This window comes from Myotis davidii, unplaced genomic scaffold (assembly GCF_000327345.1).
Source record: "Myotis davidii unplaced genomic scaffold, ASM32734v1 scaffold512, whole genome shotgun sequence".
NCBI classification, from domain to species: Eukaryota; Metazoa; Chordata; class Mammalia; order Chiroptera; family Vespertilionidae; genus Myotis; species Myotis davidii.
This window is the reverse complement of record NW_006284323.1, coordinates 502,255-521,378: the sequence shown is the minus strand read 5'-3', so window position 1 is coordinate 521,378 and position 19,124 is coordinate 502,255. Positions and strand designations below refer to the sequence as shown.

The window sequence follows — 19,124 nt, the reverse complement described above, 5'->3', positions numbered from 1 at the left end:
TGTGCCCCCCCCCTCACCCCCTACTATATTACTACTCGCAGCTACACTGGACTCCATGGTGTGTGTGTGCGTGTGTGTGTGTGTGTGTGTGTGTATGTGTGACTGTTGACAAAAATATATGGTGGATTAAACCCACACTGAAATGATGAAGGACCTCATAAAGAAAGGAAAGTAGAGAAAGGAGAAGGGTAAGGCTGAAGGGGAGAGGAGGAAGGTGTGAGAAAGAAGAAGGCCCGCTCACTGGAGCTCCCACCCGGGCCACCAGAAGCATCCGGGCCTGCGGCTGAGACACCCACCTGTCCTGACGGGGGAGCGTGTCCCAGGGACCCTGTCCCCGCAGCTCGCACAGCGGCAGCCTGCAGGTATTTGGGTGGCTTCTGCCTGTTGCTGTGCAGGTCTTTACAACTAGTTGCCAGTTTTTAAAATCTGGAGACTTCAGGTCGAAATTTACATGTTGAACTTCTCTTTGGTGCCTGTTTAGTGAGAATCAGCTGCAGCTGAGGACAGAGTGGCCCCCCCTTAGGCAGGCCCTGCACCCCAATTAACCATCAGCCCTCCCCTTTCATTTAAGGGGTCACAGACTAGAGCCCACGCACCAAAGTCCATTTACAATTCTCAAGCTAAGAATCACCTTTGCACTTTATATTTTTATTTGTATTGATTTCAGAGAGGAAGAGACAGGGAGAGAGAGATAAAAACATCAATAACGAGAGAGAGTCATTGATCGGCTGCCTCCTACATGCCCCCCACTGGGGATCGGGCCCACAACCCAGGCATGTGCCCTTAATCAGAATCGAACCCAAGACCCTTCAGTCCACAGGCCGATGCTCTATCCACTGAGCCAAACCAGCTACACAGCTTTTGCATTTTAAAAAGAAGAGGACGAAGAACAATATGAGACCACATGGGGCTTGCAAAGCCTAAATACTCACCGTCTTCCCCACACAGAAAAGGCGTGCAGATCCCTAATGTTGGCCTTGCCATGTGGGCATTCAGGTCCCAGGTTCCTGCCGTAGCATCCATTGCAAAGCCCAGTGCAGAGAGAATCACGCCCTGCACATGGCATTGCTGCGTCCCGCTGGAAATAGCCCTGTTCCGATGCCACAACACTGAGTGTTTTCATGGGAAAGTAGACAAATGCAGGATCAGTGCTCTACTGCACTTGACCTTGGGGCACAGCCAGGGGGCAGAGGTCACCCTGTCCAGCATACTCCTCCCGACTCCCCTCTGCAGTGCTGAGCCCCCCGAAGGGGAGAAGCTGAAGCTAAAGTGGAGACTCTGCCAAGTGATAATGAGGTCAGCTCCTAATGGAGCAGAAGTGCACGGATGCGCATGCCCTGTTTCTTTGGCGCAGATCGGCTGTCACATCCATAGCTGACCCTCACCCAGACCAACTCGCCCATTAGCGGCTGTGCCCTGGCCACCTGCCACTGAGTGCCGTGGCTGAGTTTGAGGTGGCTGATCCCTTCACTGTTTTCATTATGAGTCTGACCTTAGAACGTGGACGTCCAATTAGGCGGGAGCGCCTAAAAAACACACTGAATTTTCAGATGCCTCGGAGAATGGAAGGTCGGGATTATGGAGGGGTCACCGTGTGGAGTCGTTGGGTTGGCATTGGATCCGGCACTAAGTGAATGGCCTTGGCATCCTTTTTCATCACATTTCAGAGCAGCAGCAGGTCTAAAAGAAGGGTTTCCTGTGTACTGAGAGGATATGATGGGGGCTTAAGGAGTAAGATGCCTTACTTAAGGGGTAAGATGTGTTACAATAAACATACGAGTATTGGTGCACATTAGTCCAGGGTGGCATCACTGCTCTTCTAGGAGAGAGTCCGATGCACAGGGTCCACCCACTGAGAACCAGGGGCACCCCGACCCCAGCCTTCAGCAGTCTGCTTCCACTGTTGTTTCCCCAGCTTCCACTGGAAATTAAATCACTGACCTCCTCCATGTTCCTCATGCATGCCGAGTGTACTCCCGCCAGCTCTCCTGGAATATTCTGGTATATTCTGGAATATTCTGGGATTGTTCTGGAGTGCTCTTCCCCCTCCTTCCATACCTCCTTCAAGTCTTTTCTCAAATAACATCTTTTCAATGAGTCCTACCCTGACTCTCTTTCCCATTCAAAGTTCAACCCATAGTCCACTCTTGGGCTTGATCCCCTCCCTCTGTTAACACTTTGCTTTTTAAAAGTAGCATCTATTACCATCAAACACACTGTACAATGTATTGATTTATTTGGTTTATGATCTATTTCTTCCCTCTCACAAAGGTAGGAATAGTTGCTTGTTTTTTTCACTGCTATATCCCAGACACTTAGAACCATATAATAGCTGCTCAATGAATAATAGTGTAAATAACTTAGCAATTTATTTGATAAATCATTATTTAAATGAAGTTATCCTTTCCTCTTCCAGGTGTCAACTCTTCTTGGTTTTATTTTGATTTTTACTGAACAGTCTTGGCCTCCTTTCCCAAGCAGAGAGCATCCCCCTGGACTGTACTACCCTAGCAGAGAGCAGCACGTGGTTGTGGGCCTGCAGTTGTCCCTCAATTCATTTTTTTATCCATGTTTGCATACCAGCCCTTGCTTAGTTTAGGGCCTTGCATGTAGCAGAACCTCAATCAATTGATTCCCCAATAAGGAAACCAGAGATGGGCATCGGGGGTGATTCCCACTGGGGTCGTTCAGCCAGTGCAGGGGTCTTCAAACTTTTTAAACAGGGGGCCAGTTCGCTGTCCCTCAGACCGTTGGAGGGCCCGACTATAGTTTAAAAAAAAACAAAACTATGAACAAATGCCTATGCACACTGCACATATCTTATTTTGAAGTAAAAAAACAAAACGGGAACAAATACAATGTTTGTATTTGCATGTGGCCCACGGGCCATAGTTTGAGGACCCCTGAGCCAGTGGAATGATTGGTTTATCACCAAGGTTCCGGGTGAAGCCAGGAGAGACTATTTTGAGGGCAGAGGGGAGCACTGAGGCTGAGTCTTGGTGTCACTGGTTGGAAGGGGGAGAGGACAGTCCACTGAGGGCCACAGAGAGCAGTCAGGGAAGCAGGAACCCCGGGAGCAGGCTCAGCAGGGAGGGGGCGGAGGCAGCCTGGGTGACCCAAGAGGAAGCAAGAGTGGAGACCTGTGGGTCTGGCAGTGCCCCAGAGTCTGCCATCACTGAGTTCCAGCCAAACAGAATTAGTGAATGTTGCCTTGCCCGGTAAAAACATTAGGACCTGTATGTTTTGTCTTCATCTATGACTGTTTTACTGATTGAACAGTTTGGGCTTCTGTACAAATGCAGATTGTTTATTTTGGAAAATCACATTCATTGTTAATTCTTATTTCCAGCCTTCTTCCTCCCTCGGGGAAGAGCTAACTATTCTGTTTTGCTTTGTTTTAAAAAAGAAGAAACTATGCTATATATATTACAGTGTCCCTTCAAAAACATGTATATAAATTCTTAAATGTCAAGGTCAATACAACTTTCCAATTTAGTTAAATAAATGGATACCTAATTGCTGATCTTCAACACTTTCAGCGTTAGAAATTCAATCTGCTTAGACTGTCATTTTACAGAAATTATTTCTTTGCAATGAGATGAGGGCCCATGAAAAAATTATAGCTCAGGAACTGTAAGGAAAAACTAAAATTCTGAAAGCAGACTAATTTTTTAATATAAAGTTTTTCTTATGATATTTTAGAAACTTAGAATGGAAAATGCAGTGCCAAAATAATCTCTTTCTAATTATATTGGCCACAGCTCCAACCTCTGTCTTAGGTTGTTTACATAACATTATGATAGAAATTTTATTGTCCCATCATATAGAAAAGGGTACTGAGGTACAGAGAAGTTATGTAGCCTGCCTGCAAAAGCAAAGCAAAACAAAACAAACAAACAAAAACACCCACATATACTAAGTGGTAATGTCCTAATTTGAACTCAGGGAGAAAGATTGAAATGCCCACCAACTTAGCAACCACAGACAGCCTCTGACTTGTGATGGTTCCACTTATGATTTTTTAAATATGTTTTTGTTGATTTCAGAGTGAGGAAAGGAGAGGGAGAGAGAGAAAGACACGTCCATGATGAGAGAATCATTGATCAGCTGCCTCTTGTGCACCCCACACTGGGGATTGAACCTGCAACCTGGGCATGTGACTTGACCAGGAATCCAACCATGACCTCCTGGTTCATGGGTTGGTGCCCAACCACTGAACACACTGGCTGGGCCGACTTTTGATTTTTTGACTTTATGATGGTGCCAAAGCGATATGCATTCAGTAGAAACCATACTTCCAAGTGAGAATTTTGACCTCTTCCTGGGCTAGCAATATGCTGTATGATGCTTTGGCGAGGCTGGGCAGGTGCAGGGAGCCACAGCTCCCAGCCACACAATCACAAAGGTGAACAACCATAGACTACAGCCGTGGTCGGCAAACTGCGGCTCACGAGCCACATGCGGCTCTTTGGCCCCTTGAGTGTGGCTCTTCCTAAGCCTTAGGAGGACCCTAATTAAGTTAATAACAATGGACCTACCTATATAGTTTAAGTTTAAAAAATGTGGCTCTCAAAAGAAATTTCAATCGTTGTACTGTTGATATTTGGCTCTGTTGACTAATGAGTTTGCCCAACACTGGACTACAGTGTGGTATTCAACTCATTTTCATTTACGATGTTTTCAACTTTGAGTGGGTTCATTAGGACATAACCCCTTGGTAAGACGAGAAGCATCTGTGCCTCCTGTTATTGCTCAAAACTCCTTTCTCTGAAAAAAAGGGAAACATTTCCCTTGACCTTGCCAGTCTCCCATCTGACCTTCATCTCTACCCTTCCTTTCACTTTCAAATTCTTCACAATGAGCTCACATTCACTACTTCTGCTTTTTTAGCCCCCGATGCTCCTCACCCTTCCGCAAAGGGCGCCATGTCCACAGAAATCAACCCAACAACACCTTTCCATTCAAAGGGGTCTCTCCCTGCTGACTCCTGGGTCACTGTTTGCTTCTACTTCTCAGATGACACTTGGCCATAGTCCTGTCATCTCATCTGTCCTGGTTAGATCACAAACTCAGGAGGACAAGAATGCTCTACATCCCTTAGTTCTACACAATATACTTAGCACACAGTACATTTCCAATACATGCTAATTGACTGTAACTGGATGTAATTGGAATCCAACGGCCATTAGAAATAGGTTGGTGTGAGTTGCACACTTTTGCTTTTTAAGTTTGCTTCTGCCATCTGTGGCCATGGCCCCTAGTTAACAAGAATTTGTAATTGGAAAGTACGAAGAACTAAAGCAAATACATGACTCAGGCAGAAGGATCCTGACTGACTTACTTCCTCTCTCTCTCCCTCTCCCCCCCCTCTCTCCCTTTCTCCCTCTCCCCCTCTCTTCCTCTCTCCCTCTCTCCCTTTCTCCCTCTCTCCCACCACCCCAAGCCCCCTTCTCCCTTCCAGCTGGTCGGCCCCAAAGCCATGTCACTAACAGAGACTTCCAAGGAAGAGAGAAGGGTCTTCACTCAACAGCACCACAGGCAGAGTTTTATAAAAGGAATGTCTTGTTTTACCCGTTAACTTGCTCACACTTGAGTTTACTAATCAAGTTGCCGAGGCATGGAGAAGAAGGAGGTGAGGGCAGCCCTGGAGAGTCACTTTTCCCGGGAGCGGGAGAGCCCCGGGGTACTCAGTGCAGTGACCCTGCCAGATCGGCGTGCCCCCAACATGCGCCTTGGTGCTGAGCGGCCTGTCTTGGGCCTGTGCCCTGCTGTGTAGGTGTTGGTCCATGTGGAACCCGCTTCTAACGGCCTGTGGGTTTTGGTCTTTCAGCTCCTGATGGCCCACCTCAGGAAGTCCACCTGGAGCCCATCTCGTCTCAGAGCATCAGGGTCACCTGGAAGGTAAACCACGCAGACTCTTGCTTTCCCGGCACCATTTCCACGGAGGCGAGCATCTCTCTCTCGTTACCTGTTACGATGCCGAGACACTAACATTCAGTTCTGCCAAATTAGGTTAAGAGCCCTTTTCTTAAAATCCAGGATCGGTGTCCACATTTCTAATGCTTTTACAGCAAATTCTACATCCACAGAGAGTGACGTGGCTGTGTCTTATTTTTATTCTTTGAATCCTGATTGAGTCCTAAGTGCTGGTCTCCAGACAAATCGTGGAAAGACTGCCTGAATGCGTCTCTGATTGCCCCCTAGGGGAGACGGTTTCTAATTGCTTTTCCTAAGTGGCAAATCACGGTGTGTGGCGAGCCCACTGAGCTGGCAGGAAGGAGAGAAGTCCTCCCTGTTCCACCTGCTAGCTGTGTCCTTGAGCACACCCCCCAGCCCCCTACCCCCCCACCACCAACAACACCATTTCCTCACCAGCGAATGCACCATCCAGCAGACTGCATCCCATGCAGTGGTCCCCCAGATGCAGCCGGCAGGTGCAGACTGCTGCTGGCCAGCAGGGGACGTTGGCCATTGCTGGAAGAGGAAGGAAGCCTGAGCCAAGTGCAGGCAGACAGCTGCTTTGTCCCGCCCAGGGTTCCATAGCAAAGCTCCCAATAAAGCAAGCAGTAGAGTCTTATTCTGGTGCCAGCTCGTCAGAGACTAGCGCCACTCCCCAGGGACCTCACCTGGTGTCACTCACCTGGTGGGTGAAACTGTCTTGAGAAATAGTCACCCCGTAATGTGCTCTTAGAGACAACCACCTTGGGCCAAACCCCACTTTATCTGGGGTGCTCTTGCTGGGTCAAAACTTCTGTGAAGTCACGCTCACGAATCCAGTTCCGGGTTTCTCTCATTGCTTGGGTTTTCTCCCTGCCTCTTGCCTCCCCCTTTTTTCTGTCTTCACACTCAGGGAAGGGGAGGGGGCCGAGTGAGGTCTTCTAGGCGCACCCCTCCTGTAACCATAAAAACTAAGCCCGTCCTTGTTTTTTCCTTGGAACATGAGCTCTTCCACTCAGTGGACAACGTCTGTCTAAAAGGGGATTTTCATTGCAGGGGTGGGTACCCCTTTGTTGTTAACACGAGTCCCTGCAGCAGGACCCTTTGTGTCAGTGAGTCGGGATGCCAGTGGGCTGCGGGCCACGATGGTTCAGCTGCTCAGACAGTGCGGCCGCGGTGGGGGAAGGGTGTCATTCATCTTTGTGAGCACATCCGCCAGCTGTGGGCATCACACATATGTCATGAAAGGCACTCAGCAAGCCCGAACCCCTCACGCATCCCAGCCACTCTACAAACGCAACGCTGACTCACTCTGGCTGGATGAAAGGCTGTGAAGTTTCACCCCCTGGCCCCCCTCGTTCCCTTGCATATGTGCACCCCTGAAAAGGGCCAGCGATTACTGTGGCCCCTAAAGCTTGTGGGGTCCTGCTTGAGAGAGGGGTCTTCCCACAGAGCCCTGGTAACCAAGCATGGGAACTCTTCAGGCTTTAAAAGGCTTTACCTTCTTTCATCTCCATCAAATGCAGCAGCAAAGTCAGTAATTACAATTCAATTTCCTCTGAATGCCAAAAGGATGAGCACGGCGTGGGCTAGTCAGGGGAAGCCTTGTTTCCATGAGACCGTGAACTGGTTGTAGGATGCTGTGCACAGAACAGTGACCTGTCCCCATAGCGGGGGTTGTTGACCGGCCTGTCCGCACGCAGACGGGCATGTGGCTGACCTCACACTGAATGAGGTAAGGGCTGCCCATTCGTTGGCCCAATTATGTAAGGAAAGTGTCTCACTCAACCAAATTGTGTGCGCTCATCCATCATCTAAAACAGATGCAAAGTGGGATATGACACGGTGCATAAAGTATGCCTTTCCTTCATGTGAAAAGTTCCAGATTTACAGTTCGTGTCAGGAGGTGGCAGGAAAGGAGGAGGAGGAAGGACAGAAAGAAAGGAGAAGTTAATGTTCGCCCAGGAGGGAGCCCACCTCAGGCAGTTGGGATGCAAACACGGGGATTGTATGTAAGACATCTGTGGTGGGAACTCATTCATTCAGGGTCACAGGGCCACTGATGGGAAGTAAATGATGTACTCCAAGGAGAGATGCGTGATAGAGGGGAGAAGAGCCCTGGGGTTTGGGTGGGAAATTGCTCCTTTAGTTGCTAAACCTCTTAACGGCCAGGGCAGTGGCCTTTCTATAACTCAGGAGACAGATGTTCAATTTAACTGTTATTGTACCAGCAACACTTCTGTAACACACACCTTCTGTTGAACAAAATGAACAGCTTTCCCTTTTTATTGGTTACTAGAGGCCCAGTGCATGAAAATTCATGCACTGGAGAGGGGGGTGGTCCCTCAGCCCTGCCTGCCATCTCTCACAGTCTGGGAGCCCTCAGGGGCAGGAGGCAACCCAGAGATCAGGGGAAGGCAATGCCCCATCACACCTCTGCTGCTGCCACTGCCGGCAGTGTAAGCCTCAGCCGGCCCTGGTTACCTGAGCCTTGGGTGGCCCTGTGCAGCCACCATCCAAGATTTGCCTGTGCCTCGGGCTGGCCCTGGGCAGCTGGGGGGCTGAGGGGACTGGGGGACTCTGGAGGCAGGTGCGCAGAGCAGCTGGACCTGGCAGGCCCAGCCTTTCCACGTGCCTGCCGCCCCAGCAGGGATGAGGGGACTGGACGCTGCCATCTTATGGCTGTGGGCACCACCATCGTTGAGGGTGGGATAGTCAATTAGCACATTCCCTCCTTATTGGCTGTGGGTGCCACCATTTTTGAGGGTGGGGCAGTCAATTAACATATTCCCTCCTTATTGGCTGTAGGCACCACCATCTTTGCGATGGCATGAGGGTCAATTAGCATATTCCCTCTTTAGTAGGATTTCTTTTGTCAAAGAAAAATTTCAAATTTTGACATTATCAACTCTGGCACAGGGGCTCAGGGCCTACTGAATAGAGACCAAAACCCAAAAGAGGCTCTAGGCTGGTCAAAGTCCGGCTGCAACACCTGTTTCAGGTTTGTCACTTGGTCCTTTCCCCAGTTTTGGGGGACCATGTAGCTCCCCCCAGCTGTCCTCCTCTCTCCTTCTCCTCTGCCATCGCACACTCTTCATGACCTTCTCCCCTCTCCTGTCCAGTCGCCCTTCCTCAGCCCGCTGGTCTGGTGTGCCTCTCTCTGTGCCCACGTGTACATCTCCACGGTGGAATTAGTCATCTGATCCTCTGTGTCACCCGTTACTCTTGGAGATGACTCCCTGCTGTTACAGTCACATGGTCTCTGCATCCGTTCGGTTGCATCTCTCTGCTGTACCCTGGGCTCCTTAGAGGCAGGGAGCATCTCATTCATCTTTGATTGCAAACATTTCTCCAGAGAGACGTCGGGCAGAGATATTTTTCCTATTGATGAGAACGTTTTGTTTTGAATGAGGAATTTTTTTAGAGCCACGGGCTGTCCGCAAAGAATGAAATTTTCAGCTGCTTAAATACTGCGGTGCTGAAAACAATGGTGAGGCTGCGGACTCAGGATAAACATCCTGACAACTTTACCAGTTTCTTGAGCCTCAGCGCCATACCCTCTGGCCGAGATTTTATTTAGGGGAAGCCATGTTACAGAAGAGACACATGCCTTCCAGAAAGTATGAATATTGAGTATTTGGGGAAGTAATTAAATATCAGCAATCTGAAGAATACTTTCGATGAGAACACCATATCTCCACAATCCCCAATAATTTTAACTAACTGAGGCTTCATTACAGTCTATTAAATGCTGCCAAGATGACTCTTACAGTGGGAAAGGGCTAAGTCTGCCATGTAAAGCCAGTGACCTTCGTTGTAATGATTTAATAAGCTGCGGGCTCCACTCGACTCCCACATTGAACCCCCTCTGCCTCCAGGAAATGGCACGCATGTTGGGAAAGGAGCACCTGCTGGCCCGGGGGCATCCTGGGAGTCCTGGGCAAGGCGTCTTCCTGAGCACCCGCTCTCTGCCAAGCGCCACACCCATCTCTTGCATGATCCTGTCATTAGGTCTGAGCACTGGGAGGACCCCGTTTCAGGAGGGGGGTTCCTGAAGCTGGAAGGACTTGCCTAAGATCGGAGGGCTATCACAGTGAGGACCCCACCCAGCTGTCCCACTGCCTATGGCTTCTGAGCAACTCATACATGGGTGTCTGCGCAGGGCCAAGGTGGTGACTCACGCAGGGTTCAACAGGTACCAGTGCCTTTTCTGATTCCTTCCATCCTCGTGTTATAAATTCTCCCTAGCCCCATTAGAGTTAGAGAACACGGGGAAAATATACATTTTTACCTACTGTCATTTTCTTATCAAATTATAAGTAGAGTAACTTGAATAAGTCAACACCCTATGTTTCTATATCAGTGGAATTAATTTTGCTTAAATTTTCCACCCTCACTTTAATCCTTAGGTTATGAAACATTACAAATGTTTGCTTTTCTTTTATGAGCAAATAGTTGATGCTAGGGTTGGATTTATGACATCTTTATCAAAAAGCCTGATGGCCTACAAGTATTTAAGGGACTGTCACTCTCTTTATTTTAACGAGTCTTTCCCCTGTAACAAGAGACTATAAAAAACAAAAATTTCAAAATCTTTGGATCATCCATATAGAGTAAGATCATTCTCTCTTGACTTCTTACAGATGACTAGACTACAAGCATTGTGAAGACAGAGGGAATGTTTTGTTTGTTCACATATCCTCAGTAGAAGCAGTTAGTTTTATTAATAAATAGAGGAATCACTCCCAGTGTTCACATTGTGTTAAATAATTTATATCAAGAAGGGTAGTTTTTCCTTTGGTAACTTCTGGACTCCTTAGAGCCTTACCTGACTATATATGCATTTACTTTTTGTTGGTATATAAACTATACAGAGACCGTTCATAAAGCCACTCATTGCTTATTTGCATCATTTGGAGTGGAGTCTGCATCCCTCTCCATCTGTCCATTGAATTAGCCCTCTAGATTTAGCCCTGTGATTGGTCTTCTCCAAGAACCCCAGTTATCTTCCCAGAGCAGAGCCAACAGCCGGCCCGTGTACGGCTCCTGGCTGGCCTCCCACCCCCAGCAGGCAGTTCTCCTGGTTCCCTGCCTCCGAGTGCAGTGAGAAGATGCTGCCCACCTTCACAAAAGCAGTTCCTCTGCCAAGAGTGTGAGATCCAGGTCTGGCACCCGGTCGTGCTGGGAGGAGACCTTGGCTGGGACTCAGCATAGGAAACATGTCTCCATTCAGTCCCAGTAGAAAGCTCTCCCTCTCCAGCTAATGGACCCTGACAGGACATAAATTGAACTTGGACTAAAGACTAGGACCAAGGCCATGTACATTCCCCAGTTGGCAATCCTTTCAGATGGTTTCTTCTGAAAGCTTTGCATTGAGCCTGGGTAAACCCGGCACCGTGTAGGACATCAGAGGGCGGGCACTTCCACCATTCTCTTTAGATGGTTAGGTTACAAACTAGCAGGTTACGAGGAGCTGGGAAGCAAGGATGGTCTTGTTTTCTTTTACTTAGAGAACTTTTATCAGAAATGCAAGTAAGAGCCCAGCCAGTGTGGCTCAGTGGTTGAGCATCGAAATGCAAGTAAAATTACTGAATAGGAACCGAGGCTACAACTAAAAGAGCACTCTGGACTTTTAAAAAATATACTTTTAATATTGATTTCAGAGAGGAAGGGAGAGGGGGAGAGAGAGATAGAAACATCAATGATGAGAGAGAATCATTGATTGGCTGCCTCCTGCACGCCCCCACACTGGGGATGGAGCCCACAACCTGGGCATGTGCCCTGACCAGGAATTGAACCATGACCTCCTGATTCGTAGGTCAACGTTCAACCACAGAGCCATGCTGGCTGGGCACACTCTGGACTTTTATTGATGAGCAGCCCTAGGTCTTTCTTGATTTAGTGCATCAACATCAGATTTTACAAGTGGATTAAGTTCTAAAGTTAGGCTACTAGGATAAAAATTGCTTATGGTCAGGATAATACTAAAAATTACTTAATCTTCTAGTAAGCATACGATAAGTAATTTTAGCAATGAAAACTTAGTGTCATAGATGTGTATGACCCTGTTATGTTTACAGTGAAAAATGAGGAGTATACGTACAAATGTAACTGGACAATATGCCATTACATTATGCACAAAGTAGGATTAGCATAAATTAAATGCATCTGCAGCAAGTAAATTGTATATAATAAGGATACTGTGACATAGTGTGAAGGTGACTGAGGATTGGACTTCAAGACAATTAGGCATCTTCTGGTCTCTACATCAATAAAAATGACCTTGAGCACGTTGCTTTGTCATTGCTGAGACTTGAACCCTTTTCACCAGTGCCAATCCGAGTGCCCTTGCCCTTATGTCACAGACAGATAGATAACAGCACATCTCAGCGGCATGTCCTCTTCCTGCTCAGCTCATAGCACGGGCTTGAGAACCATGAGAACGGAGGACAGGAGAGCAGTCAGAGTCTGTAGGTCGGTCCTCGAATAACAGCCCAGATTTGATCCCCACTCTGGATGCTCGACCCTTTGATGGCTCTGGACAGCAGGGTCCTTTCTGATAGCAAAGATGTCCCCGTGAATGCAAATATTGTGAAATTTTCCTGATGAATAAGATTTTTATTTTAAATAACCTAGTAACAGATAAATAAGTAGTAATTTCAAGAAAAACATTCAGAAGACTGCCTCCGGTATAGTTTTACTGGTTCTCATAAAAGACCGACTCCACTTTTCACAGAGAACAAACCTGAAGGTCAAATTAAAGTGAATATGGCATCAGGACATCTCTGTCCATGACGAACCGCACGAACGGAGGTGGTAAACCACACGGCCAGGTGCACAGCGGGCTGTGTCCCCGAGGTTTGTGTCAGTGTGTCCTGTGATGTTCACACAACAACAAAATCACTTAAGGACACGTTTTTCAGAACATGCCCTGTCATTAAGCAGCACATGACTGTACATGAATGGAATGGAATCCGTGGCGTGAGCGGATGAACGCACACTATTTAATGTGCTTAATTTTCTGAGCTGTCATGGAGCCAGCTTGCTGGTGACTTTTCTCATTTTATCAGAGAAATCACATGAGGTAGATTAGTTAGTACCTGGAGCGCAGATCTAGAATGAAAAGTAAAAGAAAACCTATGTCTAAACAAGGATTCCATAGACATCAAATGACATCTGCTGTGTCGCAGACTTCTCTCCCAAGGCAAGGTAAACAGTCTGATGTTACCTTCATCATTTAAAATGTTGGACAGAAAAAAAAGCACATACAAAATAAATAAATAAAATAAAATGCTAGACAGAGCCTGGACATGGTGGCTCAGTGGTTGAGCATCAACCTATGAATCAGGAGGTCAAGGTTCAATTCCTGATCAGGGCACATGTTTGGGTTGTTAGCTCGATCCCCAATAGAGGACGTGCAGGAGGCAGCCATCATGCTTCTCTCTCACCATTGATGTTTCCATCTCTCTCCCTCTCCCTTCCTCTCTGAAATCAATAAAAATATATTAAAAAATAATACGCTGGACAGAGTACTTCAGGGCCTGGGGCAGGGGGCTCTCTGGCCAGAGCAACATGAGCCAATTTCCCTGGGAGACTTTTCTGCATCAATTTCCACATTCTGTTGTGTTTTTTTTTTAATTTGTTATTAACACCATTACAGAGGTCCCCCATTTCCCACCCTCCCTCGCCTTTGCCCTCCTCCACCCAGCCCCTGCCCTCCCCTCCCTGGCCTTCACCACGTTGTTATCTGTGTCCATGTCTATGCATGCAGGTTCTTTGCTAACCCTTCCACCTTCTTTATCCAGGCCTCCCCACCCCACCCCCCTGACACTGTCAGTCTGTTCCATGTGTCTGTGCCTCTGGTTCAGTTTTGCTCCTCGGTTTACTTTGCTCATTAGATTCCACATATAAGTGAGGTCATATGGTCCTTGTCTTTCTCTGACTGGTTTGCTTCACTTAGTATAATACTCTCCAGGTCCCTCTATGCTGTCATAAAAGGTAAGAGTTCCTTCTTCTTTACAGCCACATAGTATTTCATGGTGTAAATGTACCACTGCTTTTCTATCCACTCATCTGCTGATGGGTACTTGGGCTGTTCTCAGATCTGGGGTACTGTAACTAATGCTCTGTGAACATAAGAGCGCATATCTTCCTTCTGATTGATGTTTCAGGATTCTTGGGATACATTCACTGGCGATCACTGAGTCAAAAGGTAGTCCCATGTTAAATTTCTTGAGGAAACTCCATACTGTTTTCCACAGAGTCTGTACCAGCCTGCATTCCCACCAGCAGTGCATGAGTGTTCCCTTTTCTCCACATCCTCTCCAACACTTGCCGTTTGTTGACTTATTGATAGCAGCACTTCTGACAGGCGTGAGGTGATACTTCACTGTGGTTCTAATTTGCACCTCTCTGATGATCAGTGACGGTGAGCATGTTTTCATGTCTCTTGGCCATCTGTATGTCCTCTTCAGGTCCTCTACTCGTTTTTTAATTGGATTTTTTTGTCTTTCTGATGTCGAGTTGTATGAGTTCTTTATATATTTTGGAAATTAACCCCTTATCAGATGAATCGGCAAATATGTTCACCCATACAGTGGGTTCCCTTTTCATTTTGATGATGGTTTCTTTTGCTGTGAAGAAGCTTTGTAGTTGGATATAGTCCCAATTGCTTATTTTCCCAATTGCTGTTGGAAGAGCCACACTCAAGGGGCCAAAGACCCGCGTGTGGCTCACGAGCCGCAGTTTGCCGACCACGGCCTTAGGAGATACATTGGCAAAAATATTGCTACAAGAGATGTCTGAAGTTTTACTGCTTATGTTTTCTTCTAGTATTCTTATCATTTTGTGGCTTACATGTAAGTCTTTTATCCATGTTGAGTTTATTCTTGTGTGTGATGTCAGTTGGTGATCTGGTCGCATTTTTCCCATGTGCCTGTTCACTTTCCCTGCATCACATTCCGATTGATGCTAACATTGAGCAGAACAGAAAGACAGGATCTGCTCTCAGGTCCACGTCACTAATATCAATACACTTACCCTAATGCACTAAGAAGTGATCAACCCACTCCATGTCAAGGAGCCCTTCTGTCCTTTATTTAAAGACCAAACTCCTCTTGGTATTAGAAACTTTGAAAATTGATTTTACCTTTTTTCAATGCTTGTGATGGGTTCCTCCATTAGGACATTCTCTGTCAATTTTGAGACAAAATAAAAGTTCTTTGTGCTTTCAGTAATCACACAAACACAGGAAAGAGAACAATGCTGCCTTTTGAAGGAATACCATCAGTCTTGTTTTCCCTGCTGGTCACAATCTAAACTCGAAAATTAAGTCCTGTTTTATGTAAATAACAGAATAATTCAGGAGGCATATTGCTACCGACTTTCAGAAGTGACGGAAGTGAGAATCCTGAGGAGGAAAGTGTGATTTTGGGGACCTATGGTGTCACCCCCAGGGGTCTGTACAGACTCTGGTTCCACCTGCACATGGACACGTGTCAGGTCAGGTGCGTCCTCCACTTTCTAATGCTCCCTGGTTGGCATACGTGCCCTGAGTTCCTCTGTGTGGTCACTGGCAGGTGCCAGGCACTGGATAAGCCCTTATGGCTGGAGGGAAATGTTCTATGTGGCTACCAGATGGTGTGATACGCAAAGGACAGCAACATTCACCAAAAGGAGGGACCCAGCAAGAGTAGCTACTCAACAAATGTGTGTTGGTGAATGGGTGAGTGAGCAAACGAGTGAATGAATGAAATGGGAGCCACACTACAGTTTAAAAATTGAATAAATAGAATCCCGTTTTGCAGAACATTCCAAGAACCTGTTTCTAACATTCGACATTTGTGTCCCCGGCCCACACACACCCTTGGCTGCCACCTCCTCCTGCGCTGCCAAGTCTGACTAGATTTTGGTGACTATTGGCGACAAGTCAAAGTTCTTGGCCTCTGGAGATGGTGTGTCCTTGAAGCCTCCTGTCACTCATCATCATTTCTCAAACCTGAATGAAATATCTTCGTTGTTCTGAGCACATCTCATCGTCAGATCACGTGCCCACTCTTTATTTCAGACCTCCCTTATTCTTTTCTAGCCCTCGGTGGATGGCAATGTTGGGGGAGGCGGGGGCACGTGGCCATACTGAACTGTATAAGACCTAGGTTGTGAATGTTGTATGTAGTGTAATGCAATTCTAAGAAGAGACAGAAATGAAAACACACGTGGAGGCAATGACGTGAGACTTCTCTCTCTGGCATCACTCCCTCCAAAGCTGGGGTCCATTCACGTAGCGAGGCTGTGCTGAGTCCTTGGTGGGGCCACAGCTCTGCTCCGTCCAGCAGGGCACCTGTCCCCTCTGCAGCAAAGCCCCATGTGCCGCGAGTCCCCTCACTGCTGGGGGACTTGCAGGGCTGTGAAGGGCTCAAGTCTCATTTGCATCCATTCCCTGTTGTTCTGCAGAGAGCGACCAGGTAATTGGGTTACCGGTGACCTGAAAAATCAGGGAATGCAGAGTCATTGCTTTTTAGCTAAATCGTCCATCCCAAGTGAGGCCAATTCTCAGCCTTTCAATGACTCCCCAGTGACAGCAAGGTGCTCAGACCCCAGCATGCGCCAGGATCCCCTGTTGGGCTTGTCAAAATGCAGGTCACCAGCCCCTGACCCCACATGTGCTTCTGATCCCAAAGGTCAGGTGGGCCCGAGTGTTTCCTGAGCTCCGTCTACACTCCCGCCTGCCAAGCACCCAGTCCCTCCCCGCAGGGTCACCCTGCGCGTTCTTCTCCACCCCTGGGTCACCTCTGGCTCCTGGGGGCAGTGGAGATGCTGCTGGCTTTTGTCGCCCTGTCCTCACAATGGCTGGTCTTCCTTCAGGCTCAGGTGATGTGCCCCCTTCTCTGGGGACCCTCTGCCCCTGTTTGGAAAAGTCACCTCTCCCATATCCCTTTGCTAATGTGCTATATAAACCTCCACCTCCGCAAGTGCCATGTTGTACTTGAATCACAGACTCACCACAGTGCCCCCCCCTACCTTCCCCCCCCCCCCCCACACACACACACAAGATGCCTCATGCAGACCAAGCCTGGTTCCTGCCTGTGTACACTGAGGAGCAGGGAAGGCTTGGGGGGATGCAAAGGCAGCCCCCACCTGTAATCAAAGGGAACTGGGACAGGGTCCGTTGCACTTGAGTTTGGAGGAATCCGAGGGGAATTTTCCATTCATTTTGCAGCGGAATCACTCAGGCTGCAGGAGCGATGCGTGCTGGTGGACTGCGGAATTCTGCAGCAGAGGCTGTGCTCCCAGGCAGTGCCCTGGCTTCCTGCAGAGTGCAGTCCCTGCGGTGGGCGGGGGAGGGGGAGGCAGAAGCAGGCCTGGCTGCCGCTCTCCAAAGAAGCCATGCCTGTTCTAATCACTCACAATCGAGAGAGGGTGCCCTGCGCATCTGCACATCCCTGCTGGCACCAGCTCTCCTAGGAGCAGAGAATCTGCCTGGGCAGCTGCAGGCTGATGGGGATGGATGCCCAAGACACAGGTGCTACTGTTGTCATGGAGATGGGAAGAGACCTTTTGTCAAAGGAAGCGGGAGGGGTGAGGAGGCTGGAGAAAGGGCAATGGGAAGGGTGGAAGAAGGCTTTAGAGCAGCGGTTCTCAACCTGTGGGTCGCGACCCCTTTGGAGGTCGAACGACCCTTTCACAGGGGTCGCCTAAGACCATCCTGCATATCAGATATTTACATGACGATTCATAACAGCAGCAACATTACAGTTCTGAAGTAGCAACGAAAATAATTTTATGGTTGGGTCACAACATGAGGAACTGTATTTAAAGGGCCAGAAGGTTGAGAACCACTGCTTTGGAGAGAGCAGGCAGGAGGAAAAAAAGGCCAGGCTGGGAAGGGGACCCAGAGGGCCACATGTGGCAGATTCTGAGACAAAAAGGAAGAAATTGGGATCGTTCCTGGACCCAAAGGTAAATGGAAGGAAGAGGAGCAGTCAATAGGGAACGACACTGAATTCTTATGTGTGGAACATGGCAGTGCGTGGGCAGGGCCTGCTCTTGGCACTGCAGTCCACCCAGGGGCCCTGAGCGAGGGCCGACACAGGACCCTGGGTTCCCCCGCGGTCTGGGGAGACCAGCAGGCTCCCGCTTGGAGGGGCTCGGACCGCTGACTCCCGGCTGCAGAGTGAAGGGTTTCGGTTTATTATTTTCCACTCATGTACTTTCCAAAGTCTCCCTTTAATGCGCAGGAAGAGGTGAGATTTGCTGTGAATCTGTAGGTCCATCTGGAATGATCCTTACTGAAAACATGCATTCCCTACCAGCTGGCTGGGCATGTGAACAAACGCTCTGGAATCCTTGTTTTTAGAAAGAAAAATACATGGATGACAGGGTCCAAATAAATTGGCTCAGAAGAATCTAACAAGCAAAAAAAATACAAAAAAAACCCCAACAAAACAAAAACTGCATGGCATTCTAGGACTAGCAGGATCAAAATTTAGTTCTAAGAAGAATGTAAAGATTTATTTATTTATTTATTTTTAAATGGTTTTTTTTTATTTCAGAGAGAAAGGGGGAGAGAGAGAGAAACATCAATGATGAGAGAGAATCATTGATCGGCTGCCTCCTGCATGCCCCCTACAGGGATGGAGCCCACAACCCGGACGTGTGCCCTGACTGGGAATTGAACTGGGACCTCCTGGTTCACAAATGGACACTCAACCACTGAGCCACGCTGGGCGGGCAAGATTTATTTATTTTTAACAAAATATTGGAACCAAGCAGAACTAAACCACCTGTGCTGTCTATCATATTTAAGCTACCGTATTTGCCGGCGTATAAGACGACTGGGCGTATAAGACGACCCCCTAACATTTCCACTCAAAATACAGAGTTTGTTATATACTCGCCGTATAAGACTACCCCCTCTTCCGCACACCTTCCACACACCAAATAAAAGGTAAAACAATAGCAGATTTGATTTTAACATTTTAATTTATATTCAGATGCTTATGACATGCAGGAAAACTGTCACAAGGCTGTATGTAATCAAACATATACATAAAACAGTGCAAGTTTATTACCGGTAAACATACCGGTAATTCACTAAAGAAAACACACTCTATAGACTGGTACCGTAGATGCTTCTCAGGAACACAGGCAAGCAGCCCACAACCTAGAGGGACTGTCAATGATAGAAG

At 47.8% G+C, this 19,124-nt stretch overlaps 1 protein-coding gene across 1 annotated transcript in view; it reads left to right on the top strand.

Moving 5' to 3' along the window:
- The window catches only part of DSCAM (Down syndrome cell adhesion molecule), a 476,284-nt gene that overhangs the window by 367,030 nt on the left and 90,130 nt on the right, over positions 1-19,124 (top strand). The window contains exon 16 of the mRNA XM_006754318.2: positions 5,831-5,901. Coding sequence (XP_006754381.2) covers positions 5,831-5,901 — 71 coding nt within the window. The remainder of the gene's footprint in view (positions 1-5,830; positions 5,902-19,124) is intronic.